Raw genomic sequence first — 19,391 nt, 5'->3', positions numbered from 1 at the left:
CATGGGTGGTGCAGTCCAACAAGCATTTCTTGTACTAAGAACTGCTAGAGTTAAAACCGTTTAAAACATCATGTGCACATATTACAGGGGTGAGCAAACTATTTTGGCCTGAGGGTCACAGCAGGGCTCTGTAACTGTGTGGAGGGCCAGGTAGGGAAGGCTGTGCCTCCCCGAACAGCCTGGCCCCACCGCCTATCCAACCCCTCCCACTTCCTGCTCCCTGACTGTCCCCAGTCAGAACCCCTGACCCATCCAACCCCCTCTTCTCCTTGTTCCCTGATCACATGCTGGTCCTCACCCCCATCCAAACCCCCCTGTCCCCTGACTGCCCTCCAGGACCCTTTGCCCCTTTTCCAACTCCCCCACCCCCTTGGAGCACCAGGACTGCCAGCCGCTGTGCCACTGCGGCCAGACCGAGCCACTGGAGCACTGGCAGCATGGCGAGCTGAGGCTGTGGGGGAGGGGGGACAGCAGGGGAGCGGCCAGGGGCTCAAGGGCCAGGCAGGACGGTCCTGTGGGCCGGATATGGCCCGCAGGCCGCAGTTTGCCCACCTCTGTATTACAAGCTTAGTCCCAGGACTCAGACATAACACCTCCCTGGGCACCTGGCAGATAAGGACTGGACCTCTCATCTAGACTTCTCATACAGCAATGGCACTAATCCTCCAATCTCTAGCCTGGCCTACCGCTCTTTAGTTTCCTTTTCTGAAGTAGAACAGGAAAGCCATTGAACTGGGAAAGATGGCTCTAATTCTGCTTCAGTGGCTTAAGGATGAAGTATTCTGCCTAATGCATTTCCTATTCCTTCTCCCAGGATGGACCCTGCACCAAGACTGGCTTACCTTGATGTCTCTCATACCAGCCTGCTGAATGAAACCTGGTCACGGGGAGGCAGCGAGCAATGCCAGGGTACATTGCCAACCTCATTCACTGCTTCCCCAGCATCTGCGTGCTAGATGACAATAGACACCCTGTCTCCTGGAGTCTGACAGATCAGTTTGCCACCATGATTCACAGTTATACCCTTCCTGAGCACCGCAGGAAAGGTTATAACCGTCTTGTTGCCACCATGTTAGCTAATAAGTTACATAGCCAGGGCTTTCCAGTTCAGGGTAACGTCCTGGAGGAGAACATACCAGCTATATCATTGTCCAAAAGCATGAACTCTCAATGTCTGCCCTGCCAATTTTTCAGACTCATCCACATGCCTTTCTGGTTTTTAGCCAGCCCTGACCTATAGTCTAAGCACCGGTATAAGTTATTGGTTTCCTGAGTATTCATTTACCTCCTCCACTGTACCTAGGTGAAATATTACAGCCTTATATGGGAAATCAGACTAGATCATAACAATCCCTCTTCTAGCTTTAAAAATCTCTCAATCTAATATACGCTAATAACTGTTCACGGCATCTCAGTTCAGCAAATCAAAGAAAGGTAGGAATGGATTTAAGTCTAGCATTTTGTTATTGTAGTTCATCTCCCCTGCATTCCCTCTTATTAAAAAAAAAACAATTCCTTTAGTTAAGCGAACTGTCTTATAAGATCGCCTATCTTGTCCTGGAGTATACATCTTTTATTAGACCAACCCACAGTTACTGGACAAACCAGACCTCTGACCCCTCCTGGCCTCTTCAAGTGCACCCCATCTAGATCTCAGGCCCTGGGCTGTCACTTGTCTCGGGGGGTGGGGCAAAATAACATGATTCTCCCACTCTCAGACCAGGCCCTGGCTTGCAGTCCCCTGTGTATCAACCTCAGCAGACATGTCCAGACCCTATAGTTCTGTTCCCTCTGGGGGCAATGACAGTGGTGACCAAACAGCCTCCTTCAAGCAAAGTATTATTTAGAACAAAAGCATTTCAGAGAAAAGTGGTCTTTAATAATAAGGCACACTATATGCCTCTCTAGCTCACCAGGTGGTTGTCTTACTACAGACTCTATGTGGAAGATAAACTTCCTATAGACGCTTCTGCAAAACCACTCTGTCTCTCAGCCTCTCTCCTCCCTGTCAGAGCTCCATGATATTCTCTGGACAGCCCTGGAGACTTGCTCCCCTTCCCAGGGCAAGGCACTATGGATATGCCTACACTGCACTTAAGAGGTGTGACTGCAGTTCCCGTAGACATGCCTGAGCTAGCTTCAGTCTAGCTAGATCAAAGGTAGCTTGACTAACAGTAGCAGGATAATCACAGCAGCCAGGAGGTGGGATAGGGGGGTGAGCGTGCCGAGTCCGGGTACATACAGGAACAGCTAGTGTGGCTGTCTGCCCCTGCTGCTATTGTTACTCAAGCTAGCCTTCGTCTAGCAAGATCTAGGAGAGCTCTGGTATGGCTACATGTGCTGCAATCACACCTCCTAACTGTAGTGTAGAGATGCCCTTTAATCTGGTAAATCTATCTCTGGCAGAACAATGTTTACAACTCAGAGGCAGAGGAGCCATGATCCTTGAAGCTTACACTTGAAAGGCAATGGGCCAAGTGTATGTCTAGGTGTTCTTATCTGAGAAGCTCCTGTATTGCTTTGCTTGGCTGTTTGTTCTTCCCACAGCCACTATTGTATAGTAAACATTTCACTACCACAACATAAATTATACAGTCTCTCAATAACTACGTTCTATCACTCCATAGATTAGCACACAGCAGCTCCATGACTGTCATGCTCATCGTTTCACACTAGCAATGATTAAGCAATGAATGGCACTGGTTCCTGCGTTAACAGAGCCCATGGGGATGTTCACAGTACCTAGGAATGTGAACTCCTGCGTTGGGCCTACAACAGTTTAGCAACAATGCAGTGGGAAAATTGAATGGTATATTTAATACAATGCTTATGTTAGCAGCCTCCCTTTGTGTATTTGGGACACATCTGATTTAACTACATCCCCCCAAGAGACATCAAAGATAAAAATATGCTGAATGTTAATCAAAAGAGCAGTTCTCAGGTGCTGCAAAGATCTCTCTCCTGTGATGCAAAAGAAATGGCTTTTGGTTCTTTCAGATGTTACATTCAAATGAATTCTCATCAGCAACAAGCTAATATGGGTCCATCCTTTAAAAGACATTTTATCTGCGAACAATGCCAGCATGAATACAAAGATAATTTTGAGATGTCACTTCCATCTGGTCACCCAGCGTATTACGTGCTGGAAGTCTGTGATGTATTGTCCAATTTAGGGCCAAATCTCACGAGTACTTTCTATTGAAGGTAATGAGTGGTTCTACATGTAGCCATTTTAAAAAAAAAATCTCATTGCATTTTTTGCATGAGAATGGGAAAATACACCAGGACAAATCCTAAATTTCCCCTCTTTCTGCAATGGTGTTGTCTTCTACATATTAGCTACTACCCTGCACCCCAAAGATGTTGTGTTTCAGTTTGTAAAATGCTTTGGGAATGTTGTAATAATTGGGCCTATAGGTTTACCTTACTTGTGAGCCTGACTGTGGGGAAAAGTCAATACAAGTTCATGGTGACACAATAACCCCCAGAGTCCACTCACTGCTGGGATGCTATCTCCTGGCCTCTCTGGAGATTAGCTCTTTCCAGGGCTGATGCTCCCTTCTGCTGCTTGCTTCACATCCTACTACCTCTCTCTCCCCCGTCCATGTGACTGCACATGCTTCTTTGTGACTTGGCCCTCCGCCCTGGTCACTATGCATCTTTCCCTATTCTGGGGTATCAAAACCTTTCCTAACAAATGGCCTCAGGCAGCCTTCTCATTCGCTGCCTAGCTGGTGCCACTTCCCCACCTCAGGCTAGCAGAAGAACCCATGCCCACCTACTACTTCAGATTCCCACTCAGGGACCCTCTAATCAACAGCCAAGGCCTGCACCCTCCTGAACCTTGATGCCTTACCTTACCATCTAGCTCTCCCCACTTCTCGGGGCTCACCAGCCTCACAACTCCCTCCTCCCAGGGAGTATCTGTCACCTATTTTAATTCTATAGCCACCAAACATACCTCCCAGTCCCTACCCCCCAGGGTGTGACTTCAGCCTATTTCCCTGTCACTCCTTCTACGAGGGGCTTCCGACATTTATAAACCCAGCCTAGCTACTCCCTCCTCAGCTGAGCTCCCTCAGTCAGTCAGGGGATTCCTTAAACCACCTGGTTCCCCTCAGGTGTGGCTTGTCTGGTTAATTGGCCCTCTTCTTAGCCTGCATTAATCCCTTCAGGAAAAGTGTGATGAATACCCATTACAACCTATACCAAAAATTGTTGATGGGAAAAGGAGCAATAGGGAGACCGACTGAATTAGTCCAAACAAAGAGGCCTAGGGATCCAAGCATGGGACCACAAATCAATGAACCAAAATTGATGTGCTGGCAATTAGGCCTAACTGGTGGATAATAATGGGGATGGGCTATTCCACACACCACTCACTGCCATTTGGAGTTCTTGAAAAAAAGTAAAGACACTGAGGAAAAAATATGGACAGAGGAGTACGCTACTTGAGTGAAAGACAAGAGAAAAAAAAGGAATGAGCTTCACCATCATAGCTGCCACCTCAACCCTCTCCTGGGACTCTAGTATCTAGCCTGACACCCTTGTGCCTTCTTTGTCCTAATCTGGGGAGCTGTCCTGACCAGACCAAGCCAGAAAGCAGGGTCCAGATACCACCTCTGGCTAAATTCCAAACATCACCTGAGATATGAGACTTTGTTTCCCTGGGGCCACTGTGTCCTACACCTTCCCTATGTATATTTCCTTTCCCTCCTCACACTTTTCCTTCTGTCTAATAACAATCTGACTTAGTCAGCCAAGACTGCATATTTTACAACACTGCTGTAAGCCTATGACCAGAAAGAGACAGCTAAAAGCAATGCCCTAAACAGCCCAATACTTATACAAGTTTGCCAGGTCTCTCACTGGCTGATAAGACCATTTGCTGAGTTTGTATTTCTCCAGCAGCGAGGTTGCAAGTGAGAGTCAACACCAGAGACACAAGCTGCATTTTCTCTCCTTGCTGTTCTTTTCTCCCCCTTTTCATGTGTATGTCTTGTTTTGTCTTCTCAGAAATGGAGTTGGACTTTAATAACAGCAACAACAGCTCCAGCCCATCTCAACTGATTTCTACTCTTTCCTCCCCAAAAAGTAGTTTATTACCATTTAAGAGACTATCAGAGAAGAGGGGTGTGTGTGTGCCACCCTTGACTAATTTTTGTGGCTCCTTTCTGCACCCTCTCCAATTTTACAACATCCTTTTAAAAACATTTTGTTCTCTTTTCTCTGCTGCTCCCAGCCTACCAACTCAGTGACTGTGGGATTTCTCTGGCCACCTCGTAGGGGAGGGATGCACAAAAGGGTGGACAGGATGAAGAGTGTGAGGGGACAGTGCCATTCACCCACACAAGGATGAAACAGGATGATGACTCCATCACTATTAAATCCACACTCACATGTTTTTAAAGTTGAAGTTTCTGACTGCATGCAAATTCTTTTCCAATATGCAAATTAGCCAATTTATTTAAAACATTAATGGGACACAAGTTCCTTAACTTTTTTCCTTAGCTGGTGGCAACTCTAGAGCAAGGATCATTTCTCATCCAAACTGAGAGTATGGTCACAACATCATCCCACATATCTCGCCACTCCCTATAGTCACTATCTTTCATCAAAGGCGATGTGTGGGCGATTACTGTGGCTATGATTGATAGCCAAGTGGCAGCCAGCAGAAAGTGAGCTAATATAGGACCAGGTTTGCATGAGACATGCCATGACAGATGTCCCTTTGTTCTGCTTAAACCCCAATTTCACTAGAACCACGATAATCCCAGTAAACCAGGATGTCCAGCCATTCTGTCCACAGTACTTTTCAAAGGAAGGAGCTGCAGATAACGTTTTCATAATGAATGATTTTTCACCAGCAATAATAGGGTTAAGCTAGGCGTCATAGGATAGGGAGAGACTATGTACAGACTTTTTTAACAAAGCTGATCACTCTGTTTGCGGACACAGCTGGATTAGGTTGCATTCTTCCCATAATTTTTTTTTGGAAAATTCCTGACTAGTACGATATCAATCCCAAAGAAATGACGCTGGCAGATCCAGTTGTCATACTGCTGCTGTTTGTGGTAACTTTTGTTTCTATTCTCACTGTGAAAAGGGGCTGGAATAAGAGAGCCTGCCTGAATTTCCCCCCAGGACCAAGACCTTTACCCGTCCTTGGAAATGTACACCAGCTGAACCTGAAGAGACCTTACCGAACTTTGCTTGAGGTAACACTTTCGAATGGGATGGACTGGGCAGGCTATACTTGATCTCAGAGTTGTAAATGGCAGATGGAAAAATGCAAGCTAAGTAAAATGCAGGAGTCCCCATTTTTAGAAGCGGTGCGCACTGCGAGGGGAAATGCTTAACGCAGACAAAGCAAGGGTAGCATGGCTTAAGAGTTAGCTAGTCAGTGAGGCACTGATCACTGACTTACCATTGACTTCAGCCAATCTGGGATCAGGTCCTTCAGTCTGGCGTTATATGTATGTTTATTTGGCCTATCTAGAACTTTGATCTGTGCTGGGCTTCATGCAACATATCTTAAAGCCTGTCACAGATCAGTGAGAGAATGTGACAGAAAAGTTCATTAATGATAATAATTAACAATACTTGCAGTACAGGCTAACCCCGCGTAAGGGGGGTAAACATGAAGGGACAATGAGGAGGATGAACTTATCCTGCCTGGATGGAGCAGGGTATGGGGGGGGGGGCATGGCTGGGGATAAGCCCCTCTGGGGTCCTCCTGCCTCACACAGAGGTGCTGTGTAAGGGCCCTATGGCCATGTGGGCACTTTCAGCCACTGAACTGAAGCGGTCTCTGAAGAGCCACTCCATGCCCGGGGGCAAAGACTAATCCAGTGTTTGAATTGTATGTATGTTTATCTAGCCTATCTAGAACTTTGATCTGTGCTGGGCTTCACTCAACATATCTTAAAGCAGCGCTGTGCATGCCTGTCACACATCACTGAGAGAATGTGACAGAAAAGTTTGTTAGTGATAATAATTAACAATACTTGCAATACAAGCTAAACCAGAGGGATGGACATGAAGGGACCATGCAGAGGGTGCGCTTATGCAGTCTGCCATGGAGCCCTGCCCATGTAAGCCCCCTGCCTGCAGCAGGAGCAGGTGGGCATGACTGGGGATAAGCCCCTCTGGGGTCTTACACCGCAAACTCTGTGTGAGGCAAGTGCTCTATGGCTGAGCTGAAGTGACAGGTTTCAGAGGGGCAGCCGTGTTAGTCTGTATCAGCAAAATGAAAAAGGAGTCCTTGTGGCACCTTAGAGATTAACAAATGTATTTGGGCATAAGCTTTTGTGCTCTAAATCCCACTTCATCAGATGCATGGAGTGGAAAATACAGTAGAGAGGTATAAATACTGAAAAGATGGGAGTTGCCTTACCAAGTGTGTGGGGGGGTCAGTGCTAAAAAGCCAATTCAATTAAGGTCGAAGTAGGCTATTCTCAACAGTTGACAAGAAGGGGTGAAGATCACTTTTGTAGTGCTAATGAGGCCAATGTAATCAAGGTGGCCCATTTCAAGCAGTTAACAAGAAAGTGTTTCTCAAGCGGCCACCAGGGGGTTTTCCTGTGGCCATGACAGCCTCCTAGGTGGTGATGGGGGAGGGGGAGATGGCAAAGCATTGGCAGAGGCCCTGGAGACGGGGGATGGCAGGTGGGAAGGGGACAACGCTGCAGGAGGAAGGTCAGTTCTCTTCTCTAGCTATGGGAGTTTCAGCCCCGGGGTGGTTGGGAGGCGGCTCCAGAGGCAGGACCTAGGGAGCCTGGCTGCGCAGACCAGGGCACCCGCAATGGTGCTTTGGGTGCCAGCACCCAGCTCCTGCCCCCAGCTCCGGGCTCTGGCCACTGGCACCGACCCCAGCCCCGGGTTCTAACCCCAAACCTTGGTGGCAGCCGCTGGCCCGGGCACCAATCCCCAGACGCACACTCCAACTCCCAGCCCTGGCTGCTGACCCCGGGTGCAGATCCCCAGCCCCAGTTGTGTGGCAGCAGGCGCTGGTTTCGGCATAGTGGCCCTTGCTGCCTCCCCCAGCTCACATCCAACCCCCTCCCCATTGCCCCTGGTCCTTCTGCCTTCCTGGCCCTGCATTCATTCCTCCATCATCCCTGGGCCCCACTACCTCCCGCAGCCCACATCCAACCCACCATGGCTCCTGCTGACAAATGGAAAGTGTGCTGACAAATGGAACCGGGTTCAAGGAAGAGCAACAGAAATGACTGGAGGTCTGGAAAACACATCATAAAAGAAGAGACCAAAGAAGGCTGGTCTGTTTCACCAAGGGAAGGTTAAAAGGCGATTTGATAGCTTATAAGCACCTGCACAAGGAGAAAGTCTCTGACAATAGGGGGTCCGTGAAGTTAGCCGACAAAGGCATAATGAGATCCAGTAGCTGGAAGACCAAAAGCATAACTGGATTCAAAAAAGAATTAGATAAGTTCATGGAGGATAGGGCCATCAATGGCTATTAGCCAAGATAGCCAGGGATACAACCCCGTGGGCTAGGTGTTCCAAAACCTCCAACTGTCAGAATGTGGGACTGGATGACCAGGGTTGGATCACTCAAAATAGCCCAGGAATGTTCATTCTCTCTGAAGCATCTGGTACTGGCCACTGTCAGAAGACAGGACACTGTGCTAGCTGGACCATTGGTCTGACCCAGTATGGTCATTCTTCTGAGACAGCCCGTGTGCTGAAGAGCTTACGTTAGATGGCCTGATACAGTCACATCTCATCACTTGCCTCTTGCTGTATCCCATGCCCCATCCTTCATCTTTTCATTGTCTATCTGGGCCTTGATCCTGCATCAGGATCTGCTAGCACAGACCCCTGTGCCCATGAAGTCATGCTGAACCCAGTGGTACATAGATTTTATGCCCCTTTGAGCAAGGCCCATTGTTATATTCTGTGTTTGTACAACATCTAGCACAATGAAGTTCTGGTCCTGACTGGGGCTCCTAGATGCTACAGTAACACTGATGATTAATAATAATGAGAGTCCATGCAGATAGAAGGGTCTGCACAAGCAGCTTTCAAAGCAAGATTGGAGCCATAGATTGTCAGCTATTCAGGGAAAGCACCTTGTATTCTTATTTGTCTTCAAAGCACGGAGCATATATTTGGTGCCATTTATAATAACAATAACAAGCCCATCTAAAGTAAAACCACTGATACACTGTCAATTTTTTTCAAGGCCAAAGTGAAAGAACTACTCTCAGTAAAGTTGGTTACAAAATAATTCATTTATTGTTAATTGTTTTGTTTTAATCAAAAATTTAATTTTTTTAAATGAAAAATGTCAATAAAAATCATTTTTGTCAAATTTGTATGTGTGAAAAGGAAATAAGTTCCTGTCCAGCTCTAATGGTATACTGTAGCCCATTATACTGTCTGTAACTGCTGTATGCAGGTAAAACCAGATATAGGTAATCCTTTACATAATTCCCTCCTGAGGGCAATTCCCAGGGAGCCAAGCAGTGTGTCATTTGTAGAGCCTGTTTTTTTTTACAGGGTTACAAAGGTAATGAATGTACATGGTAAGTTTGTCATAGACATTAGTGCAAAGCCTGGTCCCATGTTTCAATAAGTAGGACACTAGCCTAGGATTTGGAGACTTGTCTTCAATTCCTGCTCTGCCAAAGACTTCCTGTGTGACCTTGGGCAAGTCGCTCTGTGCCTCAGTTCCCTGCCTGTAAAATGGGCTGATAGCACTTTCCTACCTCATAGGATGTCGTGAGGGTACATTAAAGATTGTTTCAGTGGGCATCGAACACTCTATGTACTAGGCATTCTTAAGCTCTATGCCCATATTATAGCAAAACTTAAAACCTTACAATGCTTTTTCCAAACAAAATAAACAGCAGCAAAAGAGCAGCAGTGTGTATAACGGTCTCCTGTCTGGATGCTGAACCTGGCACTTGTTCATTCAGCTATATTTGTAGGCAGAAGAAAAAAAACCAGCTCTAGCTTGTATGTTTTAAAATCAATTGAAACCCAACAGTTGGTATAACAGTAGCATGGAAACATATAATGCTTCTCCCCCCCCTTCCCCCCATATTTAAGCTGTCTGAGAAATATGGCCCAGTCTTCAGCATTCAGATGGGACCCAAGAAAATGGTGGTGCTGTCGGGATACAAGATGGTGAAGGAGGCTCTTGTGAACCAGGCAGATGCGTTTGTGGAAAGGCCTAGAATCCCAATATTTGAAAAAATTTCAAGAGGACATGGTGAGATTTCTTTTCTCTCTTACCTAATGATAAGACTGTTTTATGCTCTGACCATTGGAAACATTCTTCTTCTGTCAGGGGTGTGTTCTGCAGGGCTGAGAAATCAGAACAGTCTGGAGAGCATACATTCTTACTTGTATACTTCCATTCAGCAGTTCTGTTGCTTCCAAAGATAAGACCAAGACACTGGGGACTTGACACAAAAATGTTACAGGAGATATACAAAGGGGCATTATTAAACAATGGAGTAAGTCCGTCCCTGTCTATCGGTGAAAGATAGAGACCCAGTAAATGTAACGTAAGGTAACAAAACTAAATCTGAGGTGAAAATAAAGGAGCTGGAAGACTTGGAGGCAACCATCTCATTACCCTTTGCAGACGTCAGTGTGGAAACACCACAAAACCCATGCAAGTTACAAAAAGACTCAAAGAAAAGAAATTAGGCTTGCCTACTCCTGGCTGTCTGCACTGCAGAACGTGTACTCTAAACCCACCTATTTTCTTTTCCAATAACCCCAGAGGCAACGGAGTGCCTGGACTTTGCAGAGCTCCATGACTGACAGCTTTGCAGGGACGCAACAGGTTTCTCTGACTAACCGGTGAGGCTGCTGCCTTTAAATCTCATATGATAGCTCTCCATTCAAGGCTTCCTCTTTGAACTCACCTCCCTGGTCCTGGCTTTCCCTGCATCCTCCCAGATCCTGCTTTCTCTTCTTAACAGGCCACCCCCTGCTACAGGCTTCCCTGATAACCCTGCACTGATCACGCCACTGCTAAGCTTTACCCAGTATCTTCCTTAGTGGCTGAGTACCCTCCTCACTCCCAGCTTCTTCCTATCCGGCCCAAGAAACTCCCTGTTTGCAGCTGCCATCCTTGCTTGCTACCATCATAGGCATTGCAAAGCAGAATGCAGTAACACCTAACTTTTAGTCACTTAGAAAATCACAGGGACAGCACTGCGATCCACAAAACCTGAGTCAGGCATGTAGGTTCCCTATACAATGAATGGGAAGAACTAGACACCTAACAATTGATTCACAAAAGCCAGCATGCTAGGCAGGGAACTGCCTAAATTAGCCAGTGGGAGATGTTGATGAGAGGGGTGTTTCCTAAGCCCTGCCCCTTCACTGGGATAGGTTCCTAAGTCTGGGCTGCAGGGAGGCACCTAGCTGTGCTAGCAATCCGCAAGCAGAAACCCCTCTCCTGGAGTCAGACAGCTTAGGTGTGTAACTCAGTGTTAGGTGCCTGCCTTCACAGACCCTAGGCTCCTATGTGTCTGCATCTTTCTAGGCATCTGGACACCTATCTCCTGCCTAAGTCTCAGTACAATCCACACAAAACAGCAGGAGGAGGAGGTGCTGGTGGCACTGCCCACCTTATAACGTTTAGCCCAGTGGTTAGAGCACTCACCTGGATGTGTAAGACCCAGGTTCAATTCCCTCCTAAGGCAGAGGGGGAACAAAAGACTGGGAGAGGCATCTCCCACCTCTCAGGAGAGTGCTCAACCCACTGAGCGATGGGATATTCTGAAGTAGGGCTCTCAATCTCTCCTGCTGAGGCTGTTCCACTTCTGAGAAGAGTCTTTGTGTCAGCGAGTGAGAGAATGAATGTCTCTTAGCCTGGTGGTCAGGGCACTCAACCAGGGGATCCAGGGGCCACTCCCCCTGCTCCAGTGACTCTAATTATTCAAAGTGGAACAGCTTCAACAGGAGAGGTTGAAGGAGACTATCCCATAGCTGGATGGTGAGTGCACTTTCTTGAGAGGTAGCAGACCCCTGTTCAAATCTCTTCTCTGCCTCAGAGGGGAAGTGAAACTGGGTCTCCCACATCCCAGGTGAGTGCTAGAATTATGGGGCTAAAAGTTATAAGGTGGGTACCGTGACCATCACCTCTGCTTCTTTTATTGGGATCAAAATGTGAGATAGGCAAGTGAACACCCCAGTTCATGGATTGCACGGGGGCTTAGGCAGGAGATACGTGTCCAGATGCCTAGAAAGAGACAGAAACATGGGAGCCTAGGGAATGTTTATCCTGCAAATTTTGGCACCAAATGAGTTCAGACACTTACGGGGTTTGGCAGGATCTAAGCGGAGCCTAAAATTGGGAATTAGGCCCCTAAGTACCTTTGTGAATCTCCCCATAAAAGTTTATAGAACCATAGAAATGTAGGGCTGAAAGGAACCTTGAGGTCATCTAGTCCAGCCCCTGCATTGAGGCAGGGTTGAGTACAAGCTTGTCTTACTTAGCCACGTAACTCAATGCATGACCAAGTGAAGTTGAAAGCAAAGCAGCCCTTGCGATCGAGTTACTCTTTATGCATGATTAATAATGACTTGCTGTGGACTGCTCTGAAAATGTAACCTGTGGTGTTTGGGAGGCTGAGCATTATGGACGTTTAAGGTTAGTTGACACTGGCTGCTCATATTCAAATCTAAGGAATGATATTTCAGGTGTTATTTTTGCTCATGGTGAAAACTGGAAAGTGATGAGAAGATTCACTCTCACGACCTTACGGGATTTTGGTATGGGCAGGAGGACCATTGAGAACAAAATCCTGGAAGAATGTGATTATCTGATAAAGGATTTTGAATCTCGCAAAGGTAAGTACGTGTTGAGCTTCGTAGTGTAACACTGGTAATCATTCAAAGTCCTTAACCACATCTGGGCCTGTGAAGCCCCCTTTCTCCCACCCTCATGGAGTCACCTCACTTGGAAATTAACTCAGTCATGACTCTTGCCTTTGATTCCAACTAGTCAGAACTTAGGGGAGGAGCCTGAACCAGTTGGAGCAATTGGTCGCTGTGTAAAGGGTGGGAGGGGAAGGTGCTGGGGGATTAACCTAAAAAATAATGGTCCAGTTCCTCACTGAGGCAAATCTCAGACTGACTCTCAGGGAAGTTTGACCTGAGGATCTGACACATGGGAAAGGTGTAATGAGTCCAGAGACTGCTCCCTTCTATTGCCCCAAGGAATGCAAGTCATCCCAAAAGGGGCAGGGGCGGTCTGTTATTTCAATGGTTTCCAGTATGAAACCTGTTGGTTACCAACAAAATGATGGATATTGCTGTTTAATGTTTTTTAGGAAGTCCTTTTGACACCATGAAGATGATGAATGTTGCCGTTTCCAATGTCATTGTGTCGATAATGCTCGGACACCGGTTTGATTACGAGGACCCAAAGTTTATCAGGCTTATCTATTTAATTAATGAAAGTGTCCGGCTTTGTGGGAGTCCCATGGTTACGGTAATATTAGTCTGGTTTATCCCGTGTCTATTTTTGGGATTTCAAAATGTTTCCAAAGGAGAGAGATCCTAATCCCAGATTATCCAATAGCACAATGATTAGAGCCCTCAACTCGGGTGTGGGAGAATCAGGCAAAGCAGCCATTTGAACCTGGGTCTCTCATATCCTGCACGAGTGCCATAAACACAGGGCTATTGGCTATTCTGCGGAATCGTTTGTGTCCCGCCCCCATCCCCTTGAGGGTTGGCCAAAAATTCATTCTGGAGCTGCAAAACCTTTCCTGTTGAAAATGTCATCGAAACAATAGGCTTCTGTGACACGTTCTAGTTTCAGTGATTTGGGATTTTCTGATTCAACCATTTCATCTAAAAATTGCTGAGCAGCTCTAACATCTCTAACAGGAAGCAGCCCCAGATGCTCCAGGGGAACAAGCAAGAAACCCTTATGTTGGGCAATGGTGGAATAACCTGCCTACAGTGAATAACCTGTCCATGGAAAACCCTGCCCATAATCCTCACCACCATCAGTTAGCTGGCTGGCTTGTGCCCCAAGCGTGAGAGTTTATACCCTTTCTAAAAGTCAATTGACACAGGTGTTAAAAGGCTGGTGACCGCCCTACACAAGCTCCCCAACCTTTGCTATCATCCGCACAACAGCATCAGTGGCAGCGACCGCATAAAGTGCTAGGGCACAAAGGTTATAGACACATCCCAAGAGCCTGGCCGGCTTAACCTCCTGAATGTAAAATTATAGTGGTTGCTTTACATCTACACCAGCCATATGAAGAAGAAGCAGAAGAAGAAGGAGATGAGTTCCAAGAGTTGTTTCATTAATCTCAATGGGAGATCTGCATGTGGAAGGCGTATAGAAACAGGCCCTGTTATTTACAAGACCATGTTTATCAACCCAATACCTATTACTGTAAAGCCACAGGCTGATCATGAATGATTTGTTAACCACTATAATCTGTGTTCCCTTTGGCTAATTGTGCTATTCCCTTCCTTTAGGTGTTCAATATATTTCCCGCCCTTGGGTTCCTACCAGGAAATCACAAGACTGTCTTTAATAACATGGAAGAACTGTACTCCTTTATTCAGCAGACTTTCATCGAATACCTGAAGCAATTAGATCCCAATGACCAGAGAAGTTTCATTGATGCCTTTCTCGTCAGGCAGCAGGAGGTACCAATGGGCTGGGAAAGGTAGAGGGGGTTAATGCAGATTTTCCCTGATTACCAATATTCTTTAAACTTTAACGGAGAGTTTTGTACTTGCAGGAAATATATAATCCCAATTCCCATTTCAAAAATGAGAATTTGCAAAGCCTGGTGAGTAATCTGTTCACGGCTGGGATGGAAACAACTTCTACCACACTCCGCTGGGGCCTTTTGCTTATGATGAAATACCCAGCTATTCAGAGTAAGATTTCTGAGCCCTTCTGACTACTCATCACTTCTCTTACTCTGCTCTATATGTACTGAGTGTGCTTTTGTACAAACTATGTCCATACACATATAGACACAACAGTCCTCACCCATGTTCAAATGCAAGACCTCTGGCATGATGTCATCCCTTGCAGTAGGGAGAAGACAGACTCGGCTGTCATGAAAGTAAAGGGAATTCTTTATTGAGGCTGCTACACTCAGAGAGGGCCCTGGAGTTTTCCCTGGTCATTTAGCTCTCTGACTAAATCACTCTTTGCTGCCTAATGTCCCCACACAGGGTCTCCCTAAATCCTAGACTGCACTAAGGATGGGAGGGACCACAGTGTATTGTAAACCTCAAGAGCCTGATCATAGCAGATGCGGCACACACTCAACTCTCATTAATCAGTGGAACTTGAGGATGTTTAGCACTTCACAGGATCGAGCTCTCAAAGCAAAAGCCCGACCCTTTGCACAGAGACAGTATCTTCTCTGCACTCAGTAGGTTACTACTATGCATTGCTAGAAGAGGCATGCTTACCTCTGCTCCCAAATTACCCATCTGAGCCTTGTACCATTTCAGCCTTGGTAACTAAGGTTGTCAGCAGCAGCATTTTAGAAATAAGATGTTTGTGTCCTAAAGAGTGTCGATTATATTGTTTAGCAGGTGTCAGTTTTATGCTTTCTTCTCTCTGTCTAGTTTCTCATAGGGGTTCCCACCACCATAGTATCTGAGCACCTGCTTTCACTCTCTTTTAATTGTTCAGAAAAAGTCCACGAAGAGATCGAAAGAGTTATAGGATCTGCCCAGCTTCGTTATGAACATCGGACACAAATGCCATATACTGACGCAGTTATCCATGAAATTCAGAGGTTTGCTAATATCCTGCCAATGAGCTTGCCTCATGAGACTACTGAGGATGTCAGACTTAATGGCTATGTTATTCCTAAAGTAAGTTTTTAAGAGGTACTTTAATTACCGGGACTTTTAAACTCACCAATTAAAACAGAATAACAATGCATTATTTAAATTCCTCCAGACAAGAAATCACATGACCTCATGCACATAAACACCATGGTGATCAGTAGGGATTGAACCTGGGGGCTTCAGCATCAAAAATTCTAGCCCATCTAACTGGAGCTAAAGGAGTTACTCTGATAGCTCTTGATAAGATAGTAGGCCCTTCTCCTCACTGGGGTAGCACAACCCCAGAGAGACACACAATCACATAAGCAGATTTGGATGAGAAGGGAGGACATTTTTTGAATATTCCCCTTTCTCTTTAATTTAAGAGAAACTAAAGATGTTCTATCATGAAACTAACAGCAGATTGAATGCTCTGTGAGCACTTTGGCTTCACACGTGGTGATGAGTTCACTGAAGCTGAGTCCTTCCCAAACAACACACCACCACCTCCTACCCAACACAATCAGTTCTGGCTCATAGGACAGGAAGACAGCCACACCACTTCTGGCTGCATTCTTGACTTAATCTGGACAATTCCCATCCACAGACTAATCAAACTTTAAACTTCTTAGCTGCTGGGCTCAGATAAGACAAACCATAAAGTAATACATGCAGTGATGTCTGCAGTGCTCTGGATCAAACCTCCGACATGTTTATGGGAAAGAGGGCAGGGGGGTGCTGTCCTGAGTGTTTGTCAGCTATGAAGACATGAAATATTAAGAAGGCAGGGTGAGAAGTGGAAAGAGCCCTTCTCTGGGCACCCCCGGAATGGATATACCTGCAGGATACTGTTCCTGGATCAGATCCTCAGCTGGTGCAAATGAAGTGAGCACAGCTTTGCCAGTTTACACCATCTGATGATCTGGCTTGTTATCTTTCTGAATGAAGCTCACAGTTTATCGTCAATTTTATATTTTTATTAGAGCTAGTGGAAAAATGCAAATGTTTTTATTATTTATTTTAAGGATTTTATTTTTAATTGAGGGTTGGTTTTTTTTTTCAATTTCACAGAAATTTCCAGGAAAAAAACAAAGAAGCTGTTTCTGGGATTAAAAATAATTTTTTTGTGAAAATTTTATATTTTCGAAAATAGTTCTTAGTAAAAATGTTGGTTATCAGTAAAAAATTTCAGTTTGGGGAAAATTTTGCCGAAAATGGAATTTTTCCACAAATTTTTTTGTTGCCAACAAAATACCTTTTTTTTGGTTGAAATCACAGTTCAATGGAAAAGTTTTGACTGTTCTAATTTTTATTTTGTGATGCTTTTTAGGGTACTTATATCATCCCCTTACTGGCCTCTGTTTTGTGTGACAAGACTCAGTGGGAGAAGCCTGGAGAATTCTATCCTCAGCATTTCCTCAGCACAGATGGAAAGTTCGTGAAGAATGAGGCATTCATGCCTTTTTCAGCAGGTAACTTCCCTTCAAGGACAGCAGTTTGCCTTTGTCTTGTGTCTTCCCCCTTCTAAGGCATCATGTTGGATCTCAGTCTGCCTTTGCATTCAAGGAAGGGCTGGGCGAAACTCTCGCAGTGCTGTTCCGGAGCAATGCTAGATATTCCTTGTCTCTGTGGGTTGAGTTTGTTACTTCCATTGCACTTCCAATCCCTGCTGAGTAAAAGACATGAAAGGACTAAGCATGAAAATCACATTGTTTCCAGAGATGGACCAAAATCCAGAACCAGACACTCTGAAACCTTAGTGGCTGTGGATTCTTGACCCTGAGCCAAAGGAGAGCTGGAGATGGCTCTTGCCAAAACCTGTCATTGCCATTCCTTGAGCAAGCTAAAATGGTCCTTAGAGAGAATTCCAGCCTTTAGGTTGTTCAGGAGGTTCTGTCTGTCCCCTTGCATATGGGCACTAGCTTGCCTGGATGACCTTATGGTCTGGTGGACTGAGCAAGGTACTACGAATGGGGAGCTTTTGATTTCTAGTCCTTCCTTTGCCTGTTACATCCGGTGTGACCTCAAAGAGGTCACTTACCCACTTTATGCCATATTTTCCCATCTGTAAAATGGAGGTGATAACACTTGCTTTCTGAGATGGTGTTGTGAGGATGAATTAGCTCATAATTGCTAAGCGCTTATCTACAGCTCTTTCCTAGAGTTAAAACTCAAATCTGTTGTGTTGCTGTTACTTTTGAAATCCTTCCATCCTTGGTGAATTTCGTTACAGGTCGGAGGATCTGTGCAGGCGAGACTCTTGCCAAAATGGAGCTCTTCCTCTTCTTTACAAGCCTCCTGCAGAGGTTCACTTTCCATCCTCCTCCTGGAGTTACCAGCTCAGACCTGGACCTCACCCCAGCAGTTGGGTTTACCACGCCCCCAATGCCCCATAAGATCTGTGCTGTGCCATGCAGATAAACTACAGCTTCTTGGGAAAGTCACACAACCTCAACCCCACTCTGTCCTACTGCTTATCCCTCCCAGATACATGTGACCTATCAGCATTTTACTCTATGTCTTAGAAACCGGTTAGAGCTTGGGGCCGGCGTTATGCTGCCAGAGCCAGGGATTGGAGCCTGAACTGAAGCCAGGGCCACATGGTCAGAGTTGGGGGTCAGTGCCTGACAGGGTCAGGAGCTGCATGGCCAGGGTTGGGGTCAGTACCAGTGGCCAGAGCCCGGAGCTGGGGGCAGAAGCCAGGTGTTGGCACCTGAAGCCCCATGGCTGGAGCCCTGGTCTGCACAGCCAGGCTCCCTAAATCCTGAAGCCCACCTCCCAAGCACCCCAGGGCTGAAGCCAATGCTTCTTTGTCTCTCCCCCTCTCGCCCCATCACTGCCCAGGAGGCTGTTGTGGCTGCAGGAAAACCCCCTCATGGCCGCATGAGAGACACTGCATTAGTAACCTGCTAATTTCTACCAGAAAACAATAAAAACATATATAACTCTTGCAATGTTGTGAAAGATCCATTTCTTCAAACCAGCAATCATCATTGCCCAGAACTATAGTTATTATTCAGCCATTGTAAAATATTTCACCACAGTCCCAAGTGTAACTGGGTGGCTTGCCCATAGGCTGGAGTGCCTGGGCCCAAGACAATCCTGATTACGAGATGAGCCCCACCAAAGAGGAATTAGGTGATTGTAATATAAAGGCCACAAGAAGCTGTAGTGGGGCCTGTCCTACTTTTTGTTTGGAAGCCAGCTGGGGCTGGTGGAAGGAGCTGCTCTGAGGAGCAAGTTGGACTTCTGCAGAGCCCTAGCCAGATAAAGCCTGTGACTGGCTTTTAAAGAAGGAAAGATGAGCTGAAAAACTGTATTTGTCTGGATGTTTGAGTTGTGGTTTTTTGGCAGACTGAGGAGAACTAGTGAAGAGTCAATTAAAGGCTTGAGTTTAGAGGGTCCCTGGGGACTGTGTGAGGTTTTTAAAGGGGCCAGGATGAAGGGGAAATAGAGACAGGGTAGCCACATAGGCAATCCTAGCCATGAGGGGGCACTTAGGATGCAGTGAACAGCCACGTACTACAGCAAGATCTAATAATCATGTATTACATTTATAGAGTAGTTTTCATCTATTGTAT

The 19,391-nt window shown here is 46.0% G+C and overlaps 2 protein-coding genes across 2 annotated transcripts in view; one reads left to right on the top strand and one right to left on the bottom strand.

Moving 5' to 3' along the window:
• Window positions 1-821: 821 nt before the first annotated feature.
• Window positions 822-18,289, top strand: LOC144262520 (cytochrome P450 2K1-like). The gene is made up of 10 exons (XM_077812387.1): window positions 822-909; window positions 6,107-6,218; window positions 10,075-10,237; window positions 12,688-12,837; window positions 13,320-13,480; window positions 14,488-14,661; window positions 14,757-14,898; window positions 15,671-15,855; window positions 17,141-17,282; window positions 18,044-18,289. The coding sequence occupies exons 1-10, from the start codon at window positions 902-904 to the stop codon at window positions 18,229-18,231; spliced, it is 1,425 nt and encodes a 474-aa protein (XP_077668513.1). The 5' UTR covers window positions 822-901; the 3' UTR covers window positions 18,232-18,289.
• LOC144262519 (cytochrome P450 2K4-like) overlaps window positions 17,278-19,391 on the bottom strand; it is a 45,597-nt gene continuing 43,483 nt past the window's right edge. The window contains exon 9 of the mRNA XM_077812384.1: window positions 17,278-17,479. Coding sequence (XP_077668510.1) covers window positions 17,355-17,479 — 125 coding nt within the window. The 3' untranslated portion in view covers window positions 17,278-17,354. The remainder of the gene's footprint in view (window positions 17,480-19,391) is intronic.

This window comes from Eretmochelys imbricata, chromosome 3, assembly GCF_965152235.1.
Source record: "Eretmochelys imbricata isolate rEreImb1 chromosome 3, rEreImb1.hap1, whole genome shotgun sequence".
Lineage (NCBI taxonomy): Eukaryota > Metazoa > Chordata > Testudines > Cheloniidae > Eretmochelys > Eretmochelys imbricata.
This window is presented reverse-complemented; position numbering and strand designations above follow the sequence as displayed.